Here is a 25,774-nt window from a genome sequence, read left to right as displayed (position 1 = left end):
CTACCTATCTAACCTATGCTGGGGGCAACTATTCTGGCTACTTATATTAGAGGCACCCACCTAGCTAACCTGTACTGGAGCACCTACCTATCTAACTTATACCGGGGGCACCTGCCTATCTAACCTATACTGGGGGCAACTATACTGGCTACCTATACTGGAGGCACCTACCTGGCTAACCTATAGCGGGGGCAACTATACTGGCTCACCTATGCCTGGCTACCTATACTGGGGTACCTATTCTTGGCTACCTATACTGGGGGGACCTATACTAAGTGCAACGAGACTTGGCTAACCTATACTGCGGGCACCCATACCTTGCTCGGGGGGGCGCAATTTTTACACCCTCGCCCTGGGTAAATTTTAGCCTAGAAACTGCACTGTTTGCTATTAACCACTAAAGTCGGCAGATTTTTACTGTAATGTAAAATGCAGAAATCTGCATCTGCCTATTTTCTGCATTTTACATTTCAGTAAAAATCCGCCGACTTTAGCGGTTAATAGCAAACCCCTCGTAAGTCCTAGAAACACCACATTTTCAGGGTCTATTAACCAGAATCTTCTGAACAAGATGCAAAAAAAGTTTTCAAAAAGACCTTATAGTTTTTGAGAAAATCGATGTTAAAGTCGGGCGGAATTTCCGCGATTTCTGGCGGAAATTCCGCATTGGAATGCGGAAATTGGTAGCGGAAAGCGGAATCGGTAATTGGTACAAGACGGAATGCGGATTTACCGCGGAATCTGAAATTGGCATTCCGACCATCCCTAGTAGTTTTGTGATTGGAGTCACTCTTTAAAAAGGCTTGCCACTGTCTTCCGATCTGCAATGCCAGGCTAATTTTTGCTCTTTACTTGGTCTCTTTAAAAATGCTGATTCCAAGTACCGTATGTGGCAGGAATTCGATGTACACAACAACCTGCTAACCTGTCGCCGTCGTGATTTGTACCGGTCCTAAAATAAAAAAAATGTTTCCTTTATTTTCTCAGCACTAGTAAACACGCTTCCAAGGTGAGAGCACTCAGATCTTCTGTTAACTGTGTAGAAAGAAAATGTGCATTTCCCAGAGAGCAGCCAGGTATATCTGCACTGTGGGTAGCAATTAGCGCACAGTATGGAGACTTTGCTAAATGGACCTTACGCAGTGCATTGTAGCAACCTACACTGGGGCTATAAATACTCCTGGAACTGATAATAAAAAAGTTGCAAGCTATTTATATTTGAATGCTAAATGTAGTAAATATATATTTCCGCTGCCAAGGATCTGTTCACAGAACTAACCATTATTACGGTGCACAAATAGAGTTATTTCTCCAACCGACCATCTGGGTTTATTTTGTGCAAAATGGCACAAGAAGAAAGACATAAATAGTGTGCATTTGTTTAGTGACCCAGTTTCACTGCAAATGCCACAAGCTTTGGGAAGAAAATGGTTCCAAAATAATCCAGGCGTATCTGAAATTGTCATCATGATCATTACACACATCAGAACCACCAGAGGACAATTGCAGGTTGCTCTGACCGCTCTGCAGGTCCAAGCAATCTAATGGGTCTTTAAAATGAACCTATAATACCAATCTTCATGGCTTTATGCTAAACAAGTCATCCCCAAAACATTTTACGTTAGTAGCCGTGACCAATTTTAGACGTTGTAGACTTGCTAGATGGAAAAAAAAAGCAAAACACATCAGTAATTCCAGGTGCCATTTGTGGAAAACCACCTCAATACAGAACTTTGCTGAATGGAACTAAATTACCGTATTTTTCAGACCATAAGACCAGAAGACGCATCTAGGTATACAGGACAAAATCCAGGTAAAAAAAAATATATGCTAAACCTAGTACGTCTTGTGGATCTTCTCCCCTCAATCCCCCCAATTATCTCCCCCTTGTACATCTTGTGTCCTTAGTCCCTCCTCTGTTCCAGTCTCCTCCTTGCCCGATGTCATCCTGTCTCCTTGTCTGTCCCTCTGTGTCTCCTCAGTCCCTGTGTCCTCCTTTGCCCCCATGTCCTTCTTTGTCCCACTGTGTTGCCTCTGCCCTCCTGTATCTCTTCTGTCCCCCTGTGTTTCCTCTGCCCTCTTGCGTCTCTTCTGTCTCCCTGTGTTTCCCCTCCCCCATCACATGTCCCATGCCCCCCCCCGTGTCTCTTATGTTCTCTTTTCTCCTTTACATTCATGCGCGATTAAACCGTGCATGCGCATTACTGTCACGCCGGCCGTCGTGATGACGCGAGGCGGCCGGCGTGGTGACAACTGACGTCACCTTTCAGGAAGAAGGAGCCCAAAACTCGGGCCCAGTGCCACCGGGAGCCGCCGGAGAGCCACTTTTGACCAAGGCCTGGGAGAAGAGCCAGGTGGATGCCGAGGGACCTCCCGACCTACGGTGGGCTGGAGAAGGCCCCAGGTGAGTTCAGATTTTGATTTTAGTTACTGCTCGGAGTCCCTTTAAAAGGTCCACCTCTACTCCACTCATTATTCTAAATTAGCAGCACCTGTCTGAGTTCTTTAAAGACACCTGTCCATCCCACAGTCAGTCAGACGTCAACTTTTACCATGGACAAGACCAAAAAGCTGTCAAAAGGCACCAGAGATAAAATTGTGGACCTCCACAAGGCTGGAAAAGGCTACAGGGCAATTGCCAAGCAGCTTGGTGAAAATAGATCAAGATCCAAAGAAAATGGAAGAGGTTAAAGATGACCGTCAGTCTCCCTCGGACTTGGCCAGCATGCTAACCACGAAGCCGCTGAGAAGCTAGCCCAGGAGATGTGGCCATTTGAACTACTCACTATTCAAAGGACTGCTGGACCCATCTCTGTAACCTTTATAAAAGTCACCCTCTCCGCACAAGGGAGACACTGACATTATCTCTGCCTACATTTCCCTCTGCGCAGGGATTTATCACTGACTTCCCTTTTTCCCATTTCAATGCATTGTTTTATTTTTCTATATGACCAATAACAAACAAAAAAAAATAATCTCACCATTGGATGCTAGGTCGCTGTTTGGCTCATATTTCTCAATTAGTTGCTGAACTTGTTCGTGCTTCAGGGGCGGATAGAGGATTTCATTTAGCCGCGGATCTCGCTGCTTCAAGTTAATAAAGTCTGTCATCTGGTCAACGGTGAGGTATGCTTTACATTTTGTGCCGCTGCAAGACATCAATATGCATCTCAGTCTTACATCCCAGATCAATAATATGGATGAAATTCATAAAACAATCATAAGACATGCAAGGCGTACATCCGAGAGTTCGAGTTACAGAATATTGCAGACAGGATTGCAGAGGACAACTAATTTTGTTGTGGGTAGAAGGGGCGGGGGAGGCACACAATCCATTCAGTTCAGCACTATGTATTGCAAATAATAAAAGGTAAACAGTATTTCAACTTGATTACCATACTTTTTATGAGCATAAAGGGCTGGATTTACATCACAGGAGCCTATAGGCACAGATGTCCTGGCACCATAGATTTCACCCTCTACGAACCTACAAACCCCAAAAAACTGCACCGCAAGTGTGTGGGCTGGCCCAGCTTTTCCCTTCCTTCCCTTGCCCATCATAGGTACAGTAGCTACAGGTGGCCCTTAGCATTCGGTAGCCAGAGGTACCCTCAATATTAAGTAGTTAGAGGTGCCCCCAGGTATTAGGTAGCTATAGATAATCTCAGTAGCCAGAAGTGCCCCAAACTGAAAGGAGATCTCGTCAGTGAAATGCCAAGACCCAGGTGAGTAACCGCTCATTTACACTCTCATCTGGACTTTGCATAAGGAAGGGGAGAGGGAGGCACTAGGGGAGGGGACTGAGCTGCCTTTCCCTCATCAGGCACCTGTAGACATGTGCCTACAGTGCCTTACGGTAAATCCAGTCCTGTAAAATGCAGCCATTCCATAGGGTTGTCACTGTGTACAAATGTCAGGCTGGCTGCTCTTTTCTCTGCATTTAAGATATTTTAAGTGGATGGAGAAAACAAGAGGAAAGCTTCTACATGACAGCTATGCTACTGGATTAAGTAGTGGATTTGTACCTTTGGAGCCACTAGAGTACCTTTACATGAAATAGAATATGTTGCTTTATGTCATGTTATTACAGTACACTAATAAACCTCTTTCAGATTTCTCCAGTTTTAGTCGTGCTATTAATATTCAGTCTGTTTCATCACTTATGTTATTCCCAGTAGGGTGTCAATGAAGATGGCTTACTAAATCAGGACCAACATCTTAGAAATCATGGAATGATTGGGGTTTCCGAATGTTTCATAGGCCATGTGTGTGTACATAATGGATTCTTATTTATGAAGTTATAGTCAGTTCAATAGTAAGAATGGTCTCTTACAACTCAGAGAATATGTTGTCTATCTCCGGCCGAGGACAAAAATGGGTCAGGAAGTTTCGGTAAACCTCCGGCGTGAAGTCATCCTGGGGGATCGAATCACTCTGTGAAGCAAAGAAGAGAAAATTGCAGTTCAAATTCATCTTAGTTTAATATCTTAATAGCTTAATATATTAACATATGTTAACACGTAAACATAGTTTTATTAAAGTAGATTTGATGCGGACCTATTAAATGCATATTCTCTTCCGATATACAGACTCATTTCTTTATTTCACTTACACTGGATGGGTCCTTGAAGGGAAAACAAAGGATCTGTCAGGCTTTGGCCTAATCCATCTCCTCATGGGGGATTCTCACCTATTTCTTTATTTACAAAAGCACTTACAGACAGGACCGGATTTTTACTTTTTTACCACCCAAGGCCCACTATCGCCAGCTGCCCCCAGACCGACAGTAAACTCCCACCAAACATGGTAGGGATTAGATTGTAGGCTCCTCTGAGGGCAGTTAGTGACATGATGGCAGGGATTCGATTGTAAGCTCCTTGACAAGCGGCACATTAGGTGAGGGACAGGCAGCTCAGAGATCACAATCAGTGCCCGTTTGCTGCTCCTTCATCCCCAAAGTTACAGATCCAGATGTTGTTAGCTGCCCACCGCTATGTGCAAACTCTGTGCAGCAAGATGAATGTTCAGCATGCCAACTGCTACTGCCACCCTGCTGTCCACAGCCCGCTCCTTGCCTTCCTGGTGCGCTAGGCCATGGCCTTTGTGGCCTTACCTGAAATCCAGCCATGCTTACAGAACTGCAGTTCTCAGTTTAACTACTAAAATAGTATGCAAACAAGTAGCGAGCTGACAAATATCTATGTATAGATCCTTTCCAGGGAATGCTTTTGTAAGGAAAAAAATTAATACTGAGAATCCCCCATGAGGAGATGGACTAGTGCAAAATCTGACTGCTCTTTTATATTTTCCCTATCTACTGTAAGTGACAGCAACATAAGAAAAACGCAAATTTATAGTGCATTTTACTCTGGAAGAAAAGATACATTTTATATGCATGTATTTTAAATCTTACACATTTCTGGGATAGTGGTCCTTTAACAACAGAGCTTCAGTGGGACTGCAACTCACAAAATTAAAAAAACAATTGCATCTGTCCTCCTACTGCAACCCAGTTGTTTTTTTTTTTTTTTTAGAATCCCACAGTTTTATTTTGTGCTTTAAAGCTAAAAAAGTGGGTTTAATGTTTTTATTGTCACAGCTTAATGGCACAGCATTTTAGGCCTCGTTACCACAAGAGGCAAATTTTTACTTTTGCATAATGATTCTCAATGACTCTGCATGTAAAATGCAAAGATTTGCATATGTTCTATAAAGGAAGTAAAAAAGGAGGAAGTTGACATGTATGCATGCCATGGCCTAAGAGCCACACTAGTCAACTATCCTTTATCTATTCTCTCCACTCAAAAGTTGTCCCCTGCCAGACAAGAGTTTTCCCCATTAAGCCCTGACTGAAGAGAAAGCTCTATTTGCATACCTGAATTATTAACCCTTACAGTGTGAAAAAGGAAAAAGGAACATAGACTAGTGCTATGCAGAAATGGCACTTTACATACATATTTCATCATGTCACATGTCAGTTTACATACCCTGTAAATATATTTTAACTGCTGTAAAATGTACCTGATAAAACAGCTATTATTTTATATGAAGCTTAGCTCACAGAGATAATTGAAAGCTTGAGTTGTAACTTATACAAATCTTTTAGGACAGAATCTGAAGTTTTTGGGGTCTCCAAGTTATTAAAACCAAAATAAATGAAAAGTTCTATCTCTCCAAGGTCACAGATTGCACCGCAGAGTATCAGCGGTTCAGTTACCAAAACCTTCTTTGTTAAAATTCAGAGTATTACAACAGGGCAGCAGCTGGATGGTGTGACCATGTCTGGCTTGCCGCAGAGATACTCCACATAGTCCAAATTGTATGGCTTAGAACTCTAGCATGGATTACACCGAAGGCAAACGTGACTCCAGATAATTGAAAACAGACATGTTTTCACAACCGCATCACACTATTATTTTATATTATTTAGAGTTAATCCATTCCTATTTTTTACCTTAAAGAGACTCTTTAACACATTTTTCAGCCTTATTTCTTCTATCATATAAGTTCCAATACCTGTTCTAATGTGGTCCGGATTACTGCAGCCTTTTCTAGTTGCACTGTCTCTGTAATATATCTAATCTTATTTTTTTTGTCAAGCTTTGTCCACCCAGAGGGAAATGGGCTGCCTCTGCTGTGTTAGGGAGAAATTATGCACCATGCCCCCTGCAGGCTCTGTGTGTGTGCTTTGTTTATCCTTAACAGACAGGTCTCTGCTCTCAATTTCAGCTTGTCTGAGGGGGGAGGGAGCTGCCCATGCTGAGAAACTGTGAGAATCCCTGAATCGAGTGCAGAAAATTCACTATGTAATAAAAACTTGTAGTATACTGTAACATGATATAGATATACATATACATCACTCCCTGGTTAGCAGCCATGTTTTTTGTTTGTAAACACTGCCTAAAACTGGCGATTAAAAGCCAGGATCACGTTGGGACGCAGTGAAACAGCAAAGAGGGATCCAGGAGATCACAGTGACTCAGAGATTTTATTGTATAAATCGGACAGTACAGATTCTCTTTAAAAAAAATGACCCCCAAGGATAGATAAGTGCCAGTTTCACGCCATAGCTGTCTCACATTGTTTGTTCAGTCACTATTCACTCATGTCCGACTCTTTACCCCATGGACCAAAGCATGCCACTCTATAGAGGCCCCTCTGTCCTCTACTGTCTCTCGAAACTTGTTCAAGCTCATGTTTGTTGACTCCATGATGCTAACCACTCATCTCATTCTCTGCAGTCCCCTCCAGCATCAGGGTCTCCTCCAATTATTCCTGCCTTCTTATTATGTGTGCAAATTATTCCAGCTTCAGTTCAGCATTACTTCTTCTAATGAACAGTCAGGGTTAATTTCTTACAGGTGTGTTGATGGTAGGACACGCCCACCACTGCCGCTGATACCCGGTCCTCTCCACCAGGTCTTGTACGCTGCTGGCCATGGCTGGGAACCGAGGGATAGAAGCAGAGACGGTATTGGAGGGTTTTTCTTTCCATCCATCTACTGAGACATGCTTTTAAACTTGCACTATCTTGTAAGTAAGTGTTAATCTTTTTATCGACGTATATTAAAAGTTGAATGCACTATGGAGCGCTCCTTGTTGTTTTTATAGACTACCCACTATGCCCCAATTTTGGAGCTGGCACCATAGATCCATAGAGGACATTGGTCCCAAGATTGATTCACCCTGAATGAGGGCAATTTCTATTAGAACATAAGGATTGACTCATTGGATCTTCTTGATTCTTGTTGGAGGGCTGCTGTGCAGAGTAACAATTTTTATAATAAATCAAGGAGTCTGAAAAAACAGTCAGAGTCTGAAAAAAATGATATCACTACCCAATCCATTTAAAATAACTTTTTGGAAGCAGATTCCAATTGCTTTTGAAGTGACCCAACCAAGGCAACAATGAGCTCACTTTTACAATGACTGTAAATAAGGCAGGGGTGTAACTAGGAAGGGCCCCAGAGGACTGCAGGGGGAGGGCCCCCAACTACTAACCTCCTTCCCTTTCTCTGATACTCCAGATCAGGTGTTTTTGTGGTGACACTTGTTATGGTTGTGAAGATCCTGATGGACACACTTGTTTTATGAACCTTGTAAAATCGGCCCCCAACCTGACAGGGTCACTAAGAAGTGGAAAAAAAGGGAAGTGAAGATTAAGGGGGCCCTGTCAAAGTTTTGCTGGAGGTGGCCCATGACTTATAGCTCCGTCCCCCAAAGGAGGTTTTAATTTTGAGAACAGAAGGGGCTGGGCTCTGATGAAGGAGGGGGTGGAGAAAGTTCCCCAAAACCTGGAGAACCTGGAGAATGGTGGAAGAAGATTGGGCACCAAAGAACTGCTGCAACCAGTATTTGGAATTGCTCACTGCAAAAGACACAACTTTTTCATTGAAACTTTTGAACCCAATAATCTTTAATAAATATCTACTAAATGATCTGATAAAAAAGGTCCATTCATGATTCAGATTCACACTGCAGCGTCAGATGGAAGAGGAGTTCCCAGCACTGTATTCAGCCTTTGATGTCTCTTCTTACCAGCATCTTCTAGATCTGATCCACCATCTGCAGGTCCTCCAAAGCATTTTTATTAATGTTCACGCAGAGATAATTGTAACAATCTGCTTGAGGGGAGCCCGTGACAATTAGTATCTCCCTTTAGGTAAGCTTCATTTAGTTTTGTACTTTTATTTATTTCATTTCTGTTTTTCTTTAATTAAATCCAGCATCTGTTTTCAGAAAATGAATGGATCCTACCCAGGGAATCCGTCTGTGACTGTCAACGTAAACCACCTGTCACTCTGAATTACTGCTCCATAACTCAGCACATTACGCAGAAGACAAACAGCAAAACTTCATGGGTGCAACATTCAGGACATTCAGGTCAGTATCGCCCCCCCCCCCCAATTCATGCCCCACCCCCAGCGAAACTTTGATGGGGTCCACCAATGTTCACACCCTTTCCCTTGCCACGTACATGAGGTTCTGCTGCCCGGTCACTTTGGTGAGAATGGCGGCTCACCCTGCAGCCAGCGAAATACCGGGAGGCGTTAATTACTATTCTCCCTCCAAGTTGTAGCAACTCAGAGGGAGAAGTAATTTGGGGTCCAACTATCGCCGGCACCAGAATTACACTACTGCACATGCATAGACATAATAACATTATAACACACAACGCATGGTGGTGCTAAAGGTAGACGCTACATAGAGCCGCGTTATGCGGCTCTTGGTGCGCAGTTTTTGTTCGATAGTGATAGAACGAAAACGGCGCATGCGTCAAAAGACTGTGGAGACCACGTGATCGGAGCACTCCACATCACGTGGTCCTGCCAGCCAATAAGCGTCCGCTCCAGGTAGTAAACACTGCAGTGCAGTGAATATTAATTAGCCATGTGGCTATGCACAGTAGCGGACTCGTCCCTCCTCCTCTCCTGCACTCAAAAAACAAAAAAACAACATTACTGAGCATGTGCAAACCGCGTATAATGCACAGCATGCTGCACTTTCATTGAACGTGCAGCGTTACACTGTAACGCAACGTAGGCACTGTGAACAGCCCATTGATTTTTCATTACTGTGAGTTGGGCTGCGTTACAGGCTGCTCTAACGTGCGCCTGTAACGTCCCACTGTGAAAGCAGCCTAAACAAATGTGTATTTGGCACTGTGCATTTAATGCTGCACATTTGAAGTAGTGAGTCAATGGAGCTGTCAGGCCCTGCATGGTGTGACCAGGATGGCAAGATCAGCACATACTGATAGGTGAGTTTTGATAGTTTGGGAGGTTCAGATGGTCAGCCTATGTTGAGGTGAGGAAAGAGGTAGCATGATGGCACAGATGATATCAGGTTTAGCTTAGTCTAGAGTCATTGGTTAAGGTGCCCATGAAAGGTGCTTTTTTTGGAGAGGGACAGGCCTGGAAAAAGGACTGAAAAGACACAAAAGAACAACCAGGAGCTGATGGTGCAACAAATCAAAATAGCAGAGGATGTTTAGATACAGAGAATTACTAACGCTTTTCTGTTTGCAATAAAGATGCAACCACCAATAAGTGGAGGAATTCCCACAACCACTCAGGTTTGTAAGGATCGTCACTGGCTGCGCTCAGAGGCGGTTCTCCCATGATGCAACCTGAGGCAATATTTCAGAGTGGCATTTTGTAGAGGCGACAAACTGATAAGGGTCCCATAAAAATGAAGGGTCTGTAAAAAAAACTCTCTGCTCTGCTCTCTGTACTATTGTTCTGATGACTGCATGTGCCCACTACACAAAAAAGAAATTATACAAACTTTGGAATTTGTACACTGTCCCTGCTCCCCAGGGTTTGTAAAAAAAAAACCAAAAACATCTGTTTCAGTCTGCAGCAATGTTCTGATGACTTCATGTAAGTTACAGGCAAAGCAGTCACTGGTTGAAAAAAACTTGTAGACTGTCCCTAATCAGCCAGCCCTCAGGAGACAGTCCTTAGATTCACACACAGACTAGTGACCTTATGGTGTCTGATTATGGACACAGTGGAGAGGGTAAGAGCAATCTGTAATACGTCTGAAAATCAGAGTGATCGGATTTGCCTGGAATCGACAGGAAATATTGACAAATGTATGGGCACCTTAATAAATGTAAATACCAGGAACCATGTATAATAGTTTGTTTGATTTATGGAAGTATCCTAAAAATAAATAAGAAATAAAGTAAAATCTTAAAAACAAGTACAGGGCAGGGGGATATAGATCAGTGCTGATTAGTAGTCAGATTCAGATAGGAGTATTGCTATTGCAGGGCTTAATGGCTCAGTCAGTTAAAAGAAAAACAATTGTTCTCAATCTGCTTGAATGTCTTGTTTTCTCATGCTAACCGATTCTGCTAGAAGCTTTGGTTACTAAACTGCTGTGTATGTGTAAACATCCTGGGATATCCTTTGCTTTAAAAAAAGAGCTCTGCATAAAGTTTGCATAAGTCTTAAAACTGTTGCACCCTGGGGGTTGTTGTCATTGCAATTTGTGTTTGCCAATCCCAGTGACAATTCAAAACTGTCAGGAATCTCAGTGCTCTGTTTCCATGCAATCCCTATGGCAGCACAGTTGTACCACCTACTCCATGGTTGGTGGTTGGAAGTAGGGAGGGAAGCCCATTACATGTTCATTACAGGCCCCAAGGCTTGTACTTACACTGGTGTTTAAAGAGAATCTGTACTCTAAAATTCTTACAATAAAAAGCATACCATTCTATTCATGATGTTCTCCTGGGCCCCTCTGTGCTGTTTCTGCCACTCCCTGCTGCAATCCTTGCTTGTAATTGCAGTTTTTATGCAGTGTTTACAAACAAAAGACATAGCAAGTAATAGGCTGAGAGTAGCTCAGTGTGTGAGTCATATGGAGTGTGCAGGGGGCCTGGAGAGGGTGTGTATAGCTTATATCCAATCACAAGCAGCACAGCACATTCCAGCCTGACTGCCTCAGCCCGACAGAGGAGAGAAGATTAGATCATATAACAGAGATAACACAGCCACTGTGCAACTAGAAAAGGCTGCAATTAGACAGAGACAATTAGAACAGGTATAGGAACTTATAGGATAGAAGAAATAAGGATGAAAATTTTGTTACAAAGTCTCTTTAAGTCCACATTGTTTTTACAAACTTGCAAAGAACATAGGCACGTTTTTGACATCCTTTTCCTTACTCAGTTTATGAGATACTTACTCTGCCAGATGGAAGACTACACGCTTCTAATGCAGTTTCCACGCGCTTTCTGTCTGCAGAAAACATGCGGTAAATGCTGCAGAGAAAAAGAAAGATAGTTATTACTGGCTCAAACACTGTTCTCATTGTCTCAGCCAGTTAGGGTGAGTCATGTGGCTCTACGTACTCCAGCACAGTAGTTCAAATCATGAAAAATACTTAAAGGGAACCAGAAATAACTGAAAATTGAAGAAAGCGAAACTGAGCCGTGGCGGTGGGCTAAAGGATGGTTAAGGAACGGGAGGGCGCAGGAAGGATGCAGGGGGCTGGTAGAAGCCTCAGGTAAGTGAAACACTTTATTTTATAAAGTTATTTCAGGTTTCCTTTAAGTGGAGAAAGCAAGCCATACACATCTATGTGTCCATCAGACATCAGCAAGCATACAGTATATATTGAGATACAATAAGTACCTAAATGCAGCTTATCTAAACCCTTGCATAGAAAGACACAGACTAGGAGACAGAGGCACAGTACAGTGATGTCTAAATCCCTGTACACTCTTTAAATTACTGGCAGGGAGGGGGGGTAACTACAGGGGAGCAGCCCCTGCAACCTCAGATGGGCCCAGAGCTGTAAGGGGGCTTCAACTACTACTTCACTCCCTCTGATAAGAGGTCCAGCCTACAGATCAGGTGATTTTGTGGCTACACTTGTTATGCGTGTGAAGATCATGATGTCCACTTGTTTTATGATCCTTTGTGAGATGGGCCCCCAGGCTGTCATGGTCACCAGGGGTAGGCAAAGGGAAAGGGTGTCAACACTGGGGGGCCCCATCAAAGTTTTGCTGAGGGGTCCCAGGATCTATAGTTATGCCCCTAGGCCAAAAGGCGTACATCCAAAAAAGGTAATAGTAGACTATTGGTAAAATGACTGATATCCTAATATTGGGACAGTAATAATACGATAGTAGAATAACGGTAATTGTTGCCGATATTTTACTATTGCTAAATCTAACCCTATTCTTACACTTACCCACCCTCTACCGATGCTGACCTCTAGCCCCCCGCCCTTCCCCCAAGGTATAGGAAAGTACAGAGGCGCCAAAAGTATAAAATAAGCTAAAAAGTTTAAAATGTTCAGGTGGCGGCGGTGGACCAGCTACACCGAAACAGACATGGAGCTGTCGCTTGAAGTAGTAATAATTTATTCACACACTCCTAGATAAAACTGCAACGCGTTTCACTGGCACAATCCTGCTTCATCGGGCAATAAACAACCGGAGTATCACAAAGCTCGGGGTCCAATGACTGCTTGGCACCTCTTCCCCCAAGGACCGATATATACACCAACATCAGGTAATCCGTGCAATGGCTAACTCTACAAGATTTCTTTGGAAGTTTTCAAAACTTGAAGTTCCTTCTTCAGGCATGATGCAGAGCTGGATCAGAACTGTACAAAGCTATTTCTTACCTGCACAAACTTATGCAGGGCCTGTTTGGCACCAGTATGCAGATTGTGACTGGGGCGATAGCAGTTTACATCAGGTGGTTACATATTTCACTTGATGACAGATTCCATATCAATAAATAAAATATATAAACAAACAGGATAATAGCTGTGTGACTCTGAGTGCACTTGGTGCCATTTGCTCACAAGGCTAAAAGCTGCTGCATTCGGCTTGTGACAAGTTGCCTTAAACATGACCGTTGCTTTAAAACTAATCCAGGTTTATGTGACTGGAGTGCCTTTATTAAATCATCTCTTTGCTTTGTGGAGGCGCACTCTGCAGAGTAGCAGAGTATTGCCTAATACGGACTGACAGGGTCACCGAAGGCCCCCGAAACATAACGGAGTGAAATGTCAGCTGCTTGACTTCTGTCATACTGGTTTACTGCCTGCTATTTAAGATTATAAAGCAATACTCTAATAACATGGACTCTTTAAGTGAGCATCGGTGTAATGGAGGGACAGCACTGTAAAACGTCTATTGTCTCACGCGTCTGTCCTTATTTGCGGTAAATAAACATCTAGTGACTACAAGAGAGTCTGATGGTGCAATACCCCATTTCTACCAATATGAGAAGTCAAACAAGCGATAAGCAAGAAAACCGCCTATTATGCAAATTTCAGTTTGATGGGAGTCTGAATCAAAATGTTGCCTGATTGGTGAACTGCAGCAGTGACATATTTCCTCATCTATCTGGGGCCCTGTGGGGACATTTTCCCCTCGCTGTGACATGGGCTAAAGAGCCGGGAAGGGGGGGGGGGGGGAAGGATGCGCCATGTCATTTTTATTTTGGGCTATATTCAGTTGTCAAAATAGGAGATGGAGAAACACCCAATCAAAAAGAGGAACTTCTATGATGTGCCCAAGCCAAAGGTCTCAGTACCTGTGAGATCTATGAGACATATACACAAAAAGCTCTTTATTAAAATGACATAATAGTCAGTATAAAAATAGGCTATGGCGGCGACAGCCAAGTGGTTGAGTGGCTTGATTTTTATATTGACTACTAGCTGATTGCCCGGCGTTGCCCGGGAATATATTTGGCTGGTGTCGGCTCCAACCACTTTTTCTAATCCTAACAATTAATCAATGACCAAGTTTGTGAGCTTTGTGGTCTTTGGCATCAATAATTTGTATTGAAATGACAAAATCTGATGGGTTGTTTGTGGCTCCACCCCCTTTTCTGAATTTGAACCCCAGTCACCCAATGACCAACTGTACCAGGTTTGAGGCCTGTGCCATTAACAGTGCAAGAATGGTAGCAATTAAATATTCCACTTGAAAAGCAATAGGTGAAGCTTTATACACTATTGTAGGCTCCACCCACTTTTCTGAATATTAATCCCATTCACTGAGTGAGCAACAGTGCAAAGTTTAAGAACCCTCCAATTAACAGTGTAAGAATGGCTGCAGTTTACATTTTCCCAGTGAAATTTGTATTTGTCTCCACCCACTGATGACCCGGCATTGCCCGGGTATGTATTTGACAGGTGTTGGTTCCGCCCACTTCTTCTAACCCTAACGCACAAACACTCAATGACCAAGTTTGTGAGCTTTGGGGTCTTTAGCATCAATAATTTGTATATTCCCATAGAAATTAAACAAATCAGATTGGCTGCTTGTGGCTCTGCTCCTCTCCAGCATTTGAACCCCAGTCACCCAATGACCAACTGTAGCAGGTTTGAGGCAAAATGGCAGCAATTTAAATATTCCCCTTTAAAATCGACAGGTGAATTTTGATTGGCTATTATATGCTCCACGCACTTCCCTGAATATTAATCTCAGTCACCCAGTGACCATCTGGGCAAAGCTTGGGAACTCCTGCCCCCCTTTCAGTTGGGGTCCCCCAGGGCTCTGTTCTAGGCCCCCTTCTTTTCTCCATATACACTTCCTCAATTGGCAAGCTTATCTCCTCCCTGGGCTTCAATTACCACCTTTATGCAGATGACACTCAGATTTACCTCCATACCCCCGATCTCTCAGCCACCACCATAAACAAGGTCTCCTCGTGTCTCTCAGCAATTTCCTCCTGGATGTCAGCTAGGTTCCTAAAGCTTAACCTAGACAAAACTGAGCTCCTGATCTTTTCACCCCATGCTGCTGCACCCATCCCAGGTTTCCACCTCACAATCGACAACACAACCATTCTCCCTACCTCCCAGGCCCACTGCCTGGGTGTCACCTTGGACTCTGACCTCTCCTTCATCCCACACATCCAAAACATCACAAGAGCCTGCAATTTCCACCTCCGTAATATCTCCAAGATCCGCCCATTCTTAACCCCGGACACGACCAAACTGCTCATCCATGCCCTCATCATCTCCCGCCTTGATTACTGTAACTCACTCCTTTCTGGCCTCCCCCTGAAACGCACTGCCCCCCTTCAATCAGTGATGAACGCGGCTGCAAGACTCATCCATTCTTCGCACCGCTCTGCATCCACATCTCCCCTTTGTGAATCCCTGCACTGGCTCCCTATCCGTCTCAGGATAAGTTTCAAGATTCTATGCCTGGCGTATAAATCTGTGCACAAAACATGCCCTACCTACATCTCGGAGCTTGTTCACAAGTATACACCAGGTCGCCCCCTCCGTTCCTCCAACGACCTTCGCCTCACCACCCCGCGCATTTCACACTCCCATGCCCGCCTGCAGGATTTCTCAAGAGCTGCCCCCACCCTCTGGAATGCCCTTCCACCACCCATCAGACTTGCTCCCTCTTTCAACACATTCAAGCAAGCCCTCAAAACCCACCTCTTTATGATGGCCTACCCACCTCCTACCACACAGTAACTCTCTAAGGAATATTTAACAGCCCCCCCTAGTGTTTCCACCCCTCCCTTTAGATTGTAAGCCTCTGGCAGGGTCCTCCACTCCCTAGTGTAATCTACAGGATCATGTGCTCCTGTCCTATGACAGCCTGTACTTGTATTACTGGGCCTACCTAACTAGCCCATATTGCATGATCATGTATTTTGTACAATTTGTATGTATAACTTTGTTCTATGTGTATAACCCTATGTATGTCATCCTTGTATCATTGTATATATTTATTGTTCAGCGCTGCGTAATATGTTGGCGCTTTATAAATACAATAAATAATAATAATAATAATAATAACCCTGCCATTAACAGTGTAAGAAGGTCTGCAGTCTACATTTTCCCAGTGAAATTTGGTTTTGGCTCTGAATTATTTTTGTCACCTGGACATACAGTCACTCAATGACCAAGTTTATGAGCTTTGGGGTCCTTGGCATCAATAATTTGTATTTTCCAAGAAATGAAACTGTTTGTGGCTCTGTCCCCTTTTCTGAATTTGAACCCCAATGACTAACTGTAGCAGGTTTGAGGCCTCTGCCATTAACAGTGTAAGAATGACAGCAGTTTCAATATTCCCCTTGAAAATCAATAGGTGAATTTTGATTGGCTCTTGTAGACTCCACCTACTTTTCCGTATATTAATCCTAGTCCCCCAGTGACCAACTGTGTCAAGTTTGAGATCCCTGCCATTAACAGTGTAAGAATAGCTGCAATTTATATTTCCCCATGTAAAAAGTTGTTTTTGACTCTGCTCACTAACCTTGACATACAGTCACTCACTGACCAAGTTTATGAGCTTTGTGGTCTTTGGCATCAATAAGTTGCATGTTACCATTGAAATTAAAACAAATCTGATTGGCTGTTTTTGGCCCACTCCCTTTTCAGAATTTAAACCCCAGTCTCCCAGTGACTGACTGTACCAGATTTGAGGCCTCTGCCATTAAGAGTGTATGAATAGCAGCAATGGAATTATTCCCCTTGAAAATCAAAAGGTGAATTTTGATTGGCTGTTGTAGGCTACACCCACTTTCCTGAATATTAGTCCCAGTCACCCAGTGGCAAACTGTGTCAAGTTTGACAACCCTGCCAATAACAGAATGGCTGAAATCAATTTAAAAAATCTGATTGGCTGTTTGTGGCTCCACCCACTTTAGTGAATTTGGACCCCAGTTACCCAATAACTGACTGTATCAGGTTTGAGACCTCTGCCATTAAAGGATACCACAGCTGAATAAACAGATAACTCCAGTGTGTGGGGGGTCAAAAGTACATACTGTGACCTCCTCCTGCCCCCTCCGTCTGCCGCTGTTCGTGCACTATTCATGCCGGTGTCCCGGCGACTTGCTTGACCCTTGACCTGAACATATTTCTTCCCTCTTCACTTCTGGCCGGCGCATAGCTTTCGGTTCAGAAGCACGCTGTCCTCTCCGTCTAATCTGGGCTGCATGTGCGCTCCATTACACCAAGCGTCACATGATTAGCATGTGACGCTTGGTGTATTGGAACACACACGCAGCCCAGATTAGACGGAGTAAAATGTAATGTAAATGTTTCCCCTTGAAAATCAATAGGTGCATTTTGATTGGCTGTTTTTAGGCTCCACCCACATTTCTGAATATTAATCCCAGTCACCCAGTGGCCAATTGTGTCAAGTTTGGGAACCCTGCCATATAAAAAATTAAGTTGTTGGCGCCGCACAATTTTTCTAACCTTGACATACAGTCACTCTATCAAGTTTATCAGCTTTGGGGTCCTTGGTATCAATACTTTGTATATTCCCATTGAAAAATAAAAAAATCTGATTGGCTATTTGTGGCTCCGCCCTCTTTCTGAATTTGAACCCTAATCATCCAGTGACCGACTGTACCAGGTTTGAGGCATCTGCTATTAACAGTATAAGAATGGTAGCAGCTTAAATATTCCCTTTGAAAATCGAAAGGTGAATTTCTATTGGCTGTTGTAGCCTCCGCCTACCTTCCAAATTCTTAATCTCATTCACCCAGTGACTAACTGTGCAAAGTTTGAGAACCCTGCCATTAACGGTGTAAGAATGCCTACAGTTTATATTTTCCTAGTCAAATTTGTTTTTGGCTCCGCCCACTTTTTGTAACCTGGACACACAGTCACTCAATGACCAAGTTTGTGAGCTTTCAGGTTCCTGGCATCAAAAATGTGTGAATGGAAGCAGTTTATCCACCAAGGAAATCTGATTGGCTGTTTGTGGCCCCGCCCCTTTAGTGAATTTGGACCCCAGTTACCCAAAGACACACTGTAGGAAGTTTGAAGCCTCTGCCATTAACAGTGTAAGAATGACAGCAGTTTAAATATTCCCCTTGAAAATCAATAGGTGAATTTTGATTGGCTTTTTTAGGCTTCACCCACTTTCTTTAATCTTAATCGCATTCACCCAGTGACCAACTGTGGCAAGTTTGAGAACCCTGCAATTAACAGTGTAAGAATGGTTGCAGTTTACATTTTACCATTGAAAATGAACAGCGGAAATTTGATTGGTTGTTTTATGCTCCGCCCACTTTTCCTAGATTTGTAACCTCGGTCACCAAGTGACCAACTGTGCCAAGTGTGGGGACTCTGGCTTGATTACTGGCAGAATGGCAGACTTTTACATTTTTTCCATTGACTTGAAAGGGTGAAATCTCATTCGCTGTTTGTAGCTCCGCCCACGTGTGCAGGGGGGCCGCGAGACCCCCAGAACATATCATCCCAGGTAGTAAGGGATCTGTATACCAAGTTTCGTTCAAATCGGTCAAGCCGTTTTCGCGTGATCGCGGCACATACACACATACATACATACATACATACATACATCTGATTTTATATATATAGATTATGTCATTTTAATGACATTTCAATAAAGAGCTAATTTTTATTTACATTTTTTTTGTGGTGCCAGCCTTTTTGTGTATATGGCTATATTTAGTATATTTAGACAGTAAATGTGTACATTTGTGAGGTATCCCTATACAGTCCTATTGTGTAAGGAGAGCAATCCCCAACAAATGCATTGAGACTTTGCACAGGGAACCACGGAGGCAAAGTCACTGCTTTAGCCAGGTAATATATATACAGCTTCAATACCAATTGCTAAGATACAACGCATCGTGACCAAGCGTCCTGCCGGACGCGAAACGGCCATCGCCGATCCCACCTGAGCCCTAGCACCCACTTCCACTCCGGCCACTGCTGCACAGCATGCTAAGGTACATGTATTTTGATGCATAATATCCCTGTATTGATACAGCTTTTTCACCAGAAGCAATAAATTAAGCTGAGCACAGACGGATGGTGCACGTTGCTGCTTCTTTGTTCTATAAGATACATTATCTGTCATTTAACCACATTTGAAAACGATTTTTCCTATATGAGGCCTTTTTTAAACATTTTTTTCCCTACCCACTATTTAAAAGGCATTTTATGACAAGGGCCCATGGCCCCATATGCAATTCACTTTTTCACCTAAGTTTGCTCCTAGGAGATAATTTTTAATCTTCTGTTTACAATAACTTTAAACCAGCAGCAAGCAAGAAAATACTGGTCCTCAAAATAATTTTGCTAGCACTTTTTTAACAGCTTTTGGGTACTTTTTATTGAAAAATGCGTAAAAGTTATTTTAAAGTGCATATAAAAAAATATTTCCTGGGGGATAAAGTGAATTGTATAGCCCATAGCCCTTATTCAATTTATATTCTCTCCTACGTTTTCTCCTAGGAGATCATTTTTTCACATTCAGTTTAAAATAACTTTTCAGCACTCTGCAATTAAAAAAAGTATTTTCTCACCTACTTTTTGAAACGTTTTCAACTGCAAAATGCTGAAAAGTTATTTTAAAGGAACCATCAAGCAAATGTTCCTGCCCTGTGACATACTTACCGGGGGCTACCTCCAGCCCCTAGAAACCAACATGCCCCACACCGCATCTCCAATCACAGCCGCCGGTCCGGGGTCCCCGCCGATACAGAGGCTGCCCTCGAGGTTGTCCTTACTGCGCCTGCGTGAAGCGCCGCTATCAATCAAGTCTGTGTTGTCCACAGAGTACTGCACAGACGCAGAACTACTGTTCCTGCACAGTGCGCTGCGGACAACGTGGACTTGATTGACGGCGGCACTCGCGCAGGCGCAGGAGAGGAGGTCAGCCTCTGAACACCGGGCTGGCGGCTGCGATTGAAGATGCGGTGTGGGACATGTCAGCTTCAAGGGGCTAGAGGAAGCCCCGGTAAGTATATCATTGGGCAGGAATATTTTCTTGATGCTCTTAGGAGAAAACTCAGGAGAAATATTGAATTGCCTATGGGCCCTTATTGGATCAAGCAGCCAGGTACAAGAAGTTGAGTTGAAGTACTCCTCTTCCTCTGGCAGTGAGAGGAATGCTCTGCCTGTACAGTTTAGCTATAATGTGTAACGGAGGGTGAGGGATTCAGCACACAACAAAGCCCGCTCTCCTGACGCTCCTCAGTAAGTGCCGCACGCCCATATTATCATTATTATTTCCTCACTGTGACCTACTAAAAAAAAATCCCAAGCTTGTCATGATCTGATTTGCCCGAGACAATTTTTCCTTTCCCTTTCATCTTCAATCCGTGTTAGTTAAGTACGTCCTCGCTGGTATATTCCCTAATGATGTCAGTTCTGATCTGCATAATGCCTTATTTTAACTCACCGTCGCATCCGAAATTTAAAATAACTTTTTTTTTTAATGAAACAGCTGAAATTCTCCTGCTGGATCCGATCATTATATTTAAATGTCTGTCCTATAAATATTAGAATTTACGGATGTTTCAGGGGGTTTTTTTCTTTATTTTTTTACACTGCTGCTTCCTCTCCCATTGCAAAATTTGGCATCAAAATGTATTATCTGACTTTTTCCTGAGAGACTGCCTGCAGGGCCCTTTGCTTTGCGACAGATCATAAAGCGCCTGCAATTTCTAAAATGTCTGCAATTTTGACTGCGATTTCTGGAGCAATCACGATTTGGCTCTGCAGCCACTGATGCAATCTCAATGCTGCAAGTGGAACCACCCCCATAGGGATCCACTTTTGCAACGCCAGGGCCGGTGCTACCATTAAAAGAGAGTCTGAAGCCAAGAAAAAAATTGGTTTTTACTTTAAAAACCTGTTTTACATAATTGCCCCACCTAAAATGCCGCATCCCCACGGCTGAAAACTACATAAATCACCCCAAACCCATCGAGGCACATCGTAGGGCTCCTTCCACACAGAGGCAGGGCTGTAGCTTTGCCTCTACACGCGTCCATCTGCGCAGATCTCCCAAAGTCTTCTTTCACTGAGAGGGGCGGGGAGAGGCGGAGATACCCGCAGATTGACGCTAATGGAGGCAGAGCTACATCCCAAAGCTCTGCCTCCCCGGGTAGCAAAATTCACAACCAGGAAAGTCGTGAATTTTTGCCCCGGGGGTTAGGGGTTATTAATTGAGTTTTCAGACGTGGGGATGCAGCGTTTTAGGTGGGTCAATTATGTTAAACAGGTTTTTAAAGTAAAAACCTGTTTTTTTCTTGGCTTCAGAGTCTCTTTAAAGGGAACCTAAACTGAGAAGGATGTGGATTTTCCTTTTAAAATAATACCAGTTGCCTGACTCTCCTGCTGATCCTGTGTCTCTAATACTTTCAGCCACAGCCCCTGAACAAGCATGCAGATCAGGTGCTCCGACTGAAGTCAGACTGGATTAGCTGCATGCTTGTTTCAGGTATGTGATTCATCCACTATTGCAGCCAAAGAGATCAGCAGGCTGCCAGGCAACTGGTATTGTTTAAAAGGAAACATTCATATCCCTGTCAGTTAAGGTTCCCTTTAAGGCAATGGGGGCAATTGCCCCAGGGCTCCCGACCACTGCAGCCCCCCCCCCCCCCCGGTGCCGCCAGACCTCCCTATATTGACTGCTCCCGATGATGCATGAAATGTGGCTGGCTGGCTGCCACAGCACTCTGGGTTAGTGATCATGTGCTTCTGAATCACCTATCAGTGACGAGTGGCGCCTGATAAAACTACATTTCCCAGTGCACCTTGCAGTGCACTATACTAACAGGAAATCGTCACATGTGTACATCTGACCTATTGGAACTGCACTATGCACTCTGGGTAGGCATCACATGGGTGCCTCTGACCACTCAGAGTTAATCAATGCAACTCTATGGACTCCTGTTTTTTTGAAACAGCAGCAGTATGCGGGCTCAGCTGTTCGTTAATCAGGAAGTTCTATTTATTGCCCCACTCATTACTCACCCTCTAAATCACCCATCAGCTGGCTCAGCCAGGGGCCACAGGGGCTGACTTTTCTGGGTGGGAGGGCCCAGGTTACCCTTGCCCCTGTGCCTCTTAAATCGGCGCTGCAAGTGGGTCCCAGGCTTAAAGGCATACATTTGATTGTTGTAGCATGTGTACAGCGGCCTCTGATGAACTCCTGTCCAGATCTGTCAGCAGGTGTCCTGGTCTGACCTGCAGCAGCAACACGTGGAAAAGGTGGCTGGGATGGCAGCTCGCACATTGCCCTTTCACATCTCAGTGCTGAGTATTGTTATATTGTGTATGGAACACGGTCTATGGGATGCCGATGCTCTCATTGATGTGTGTTTATATGAGGCCGCATTGTGCATACACTCCGTACTAAGGAGACGTCACCTCTGCTGCGCATTTCATTTCTGCTGACAGCTCTCTCTGCACTCCACCGTCCCTCCAGATGTTAGGACTGACTAGCAGCAATCACATGACAGCCTCATTACAACTGCAAAGATGATATTTGCTTTACGGGAAACATACTTTCGCAAGCAATAATCTGACAGCTTGCATTGCCAACGTGACTATACGCAGGCCCGCCATCAGGGGGGGACATCCGTGACTCCCGTCACGGGCCCCGGGCCTGCAGGGGGGCCCCATCCCCGCCGTGGCCCTGGCGGGTGCCGCCCGGCCGCTGCTCAACCCCCCCTGGCCGCTGCTCCCTCCCTCCAGCCGCCGCGTCAGACCTCGATCAGGCGGCGACCAATCGTGCGGGCGCTAGGACCCAGCGCCCGCACTGATATGCGGAAGTGACGTCACTTCCGCATATAGAGCGGGTGCGTCCAGCGCCCGCTCTCACTGGTCGGGTCGCCGCTGATCATGAGGTCTGACGCTGCTGGCAAGGTAGGGGAAACAGCGGCGGCGGCTGGGGTGGGCTCCCTGTCACTCGCTCACTAGCTAAAGGGGCTCCCTGTCACTCGCTCACTAGCTAAAGGGCCTCCCTGTCACTCGCTCACTCCCTAAAGGGCCTCCCTGTCACTCACTCACTAGCTAAAGGGGCTCCCTGTCACTCACTCACTACCTAAAGGGCCTCACTGTCACTCACTCACTCCCTAAAGGGGCTCTCTGTCACTCACTCACTCCCTAAAGGGGCTCCCTGTCACTCACTCACTCCCTAAAGGGGCTCCCTGTCACTCACTCACTCACTCACTCACTCCCTAAAGGAGCTCCCTGTCACTCACTCACTCCCTAAAGGGGCTCCCTGTTACTCACTCACTCACTCCCTAAAGGTGCTCCCTGTCACTCACTCACTCCCTAAAGGGGCTCCCTGTCACTCACTCACTCCCTAAAGGGGCTCCCTGTCACTCACTCACTCCCTAAAGGGGCTCCCTGTCACTCACTCACTCCCTAAAGGGGCTCCCTGTCACTCACTCACTCCCTAAAGGGGCTCCCTGTCACTCACTCACTCCCTAAAGGGGCTCCCTGTCACTCAGTCACTCCCTAAAGGGGCTCCCTGTCACTCAGTCACTCCCTAAAGGGGCTCCCTGTCACTCAGTCACTCCCTAAAGGGGCTCCCTGTCACTCAGTCACTCCCTAAAGGGGCTCCCTGTCACTCAGTCACTCCCTAAAGGGGCTCCCTGTCACTCAGTCACTCCCTAAAGGGGCTCCCGGTCACTCAGTCACTCCCTAAAGGGGCTCCCGGTCACTCAGTCACTACCTAAAGGGGCTCCCGGTCACTCAGTCACTACCTAAAGGGGCTCCCGGTCACTCACTAACTACCTAAAAGGGTTTCCTGTCACTCACTGCCTAAAGGGCTCCATGTCACTCACTACCTAACCTGGGGGTCCCTGTCAGAATCCAGGTGAGAGGTGTCTACCATAATAAGGTGGCATTCTGCCTATTTATGTGAAATGCTGTCTATTTATGTGCCTCATGACTGCTGAATTTGTCTTGTTGGGGGCCTAATGATTGAATTTTTACTTGTTGGGGGCCTCATGATTTGTTGGGAGCCTCATGATTGCTGAATTTGTCTTGTTGGGGGCCTCATGATTTGTTGGGGGCCTCACGATTGCTGAATTTGTCTTGTTGGGGGTCTCACGATTGCTGAATTTGTCTTGTTGGGGGTCTCACGATTGCTGAATTTGTCTTGTTGGGGGCCTCATGATTGCTGAATTTGTCTTGTTGGGGGCCTCATGGTTTGTTGGGGGCCTCATGATTGCTGAATTTGTCTTGTTGGGGGTCACATGCTTGCTAACTGCGAGACTATGGGAAAAGCTGAATCATTACCATATGAGACAATAGCATTAAACCTAGCTTTTTTAAACAGAAAATAAAACTGGGAGGTTCTAAAAAAATGATGGAGCACTTCCTCCTTCCGGCTTGAAGGAGGAAGTGCTCGATATCGAGGCTTGCAATGCGTCCATTCGGACACTTGCACCTCGTTGAAACGCTGGGCGGAGATCGGCGTTCTGGGTAATTAACCCCGCCGCATCTAGCCGCTCAGCTGTGGCAATTAGAGCTAACTTGAATCACGAGTATCCACCGTGGTTATTCGTGATTAATTTGTGGACAGCAAGCCTCCAACTACCTCTGCCAACATGTAATGGCTACGCACATTTCTCAGTTTGGGGGGAGGGGGGGGCCCGGACTGATGATTTGTGAGGGGCCCCAAAATTTCTGATGGCGGCCCTGACTATACGTAAATAGATTGCCACCCGAAGTGGCAAAATGATCGCGCCTATATGATCTGCATCTGATCAGAGACGGATCGATTCCTACCAGCACACCGATTGTAAATTGATTTCAGCATGAACTGCGGATGTGCTTGATGCAGTGTAACACTATGGGCCATGGATCCACCAATACTCCTGTCCTGCCCCTAATCGACGGAGATTTCCCATCCTGTTCGATCGATCAAACTTACTCTAGATCAAATATGTAGATTTGATTAGTGGGAATTGATTGGGATTGATTACCCATACCAGTGGACACAACGTTGGCTACCTATACAGGGGGGCTACAACTGACGGCGTATACTAGGGGGACAACTTTGGCTACCTATGTGGGGGGATGTGCTACCAATGACTACCTATACAGGGACACACACCTTAGGCTACCTATGTGGGGGGATGGGCTACCAATGACTACCTATACAGGGACACACACCTTCGGCTACCTATACAGGGGGCATTGCAAGTGACTACCTATAATGGGAGGACCTTAGGCTACCTATACAGGGGGGCGACCTATGACTACCTAGACTGCAGGTTGTCATATTTGTGGACATAAAATGTCTGTAAACACATGTATGTAGGGCTAAACTCATCTGCTTACTATCTATAGCATTTTCAATTTGGAAAAAAAACTTGGCTTATTAAAAAAAACCAACATATTAAACACTCAAAAGAAAACGGACGCAAAAGTAAACTTATGAGATCATGAATTGTATATGTAGTAATAAATAGATCAGTAGCAAAGAACAGAGTCTCATATTGTTTTCTAACACAGGAAGAGTTAAAAAAAAAAA

General features: G+C 44.7%; 1 protein-coding gene across 2 annotated transcripts in view; it reads right to left on the bottom strand.

Moving 5' to 3' along the window:
* Positions 1 to 25,774, bottom strand: part of PLCB1 (phospholipase C beta 1) — an 887,760-nt gene that overhangs the window by 330,510 nt on the left and 531,476 nt on the right. For both annotated transcript variants that reach the window (XM_068232505.1, XM_068232506.1), the window contains 3 exons: positions 11,698 to 11,773; positions 4,334 to 4,434; positions 2,982 to 3,148 (listed from right to left, as the gene is read on the bottom strand). In XM_068232505.1, coding sequence (XP_068088606.1) covers positions 2,982 to 3,148; positions 4,334 to 4,434; positions 11,698 to 11,773 — 344 coding nt within the window. The remainder of the gene's footprint in view (positions 1 to 2,981; positions 3,149 to 4,333; positions 4,435 to 11,697; positions 11,774 to 25,774) is intronic.

Source organism: Hyperolius riggenbachi, chromosome 4 (assembly GCF_040937935.1).
Source record: "Hyperolius riggenbachi isolate aHypRig1 chromosome 4, aHypRig1.pri, whole genome shotgun sequence".
In the NCBI taxonomy this organism is placed as follows: domain Eukaryota; kingdom Metazoa; phylum Chordata; class Amphibia; order Anura; family Hyperoliidae; genus Hyperolius; species Hyperolius riggenbachi.
The sequence above is the reverse complement of the archived record's forward strand: the minus strand, read 5'-3'. Positions and strand labels throughout refer to the sequence as shown.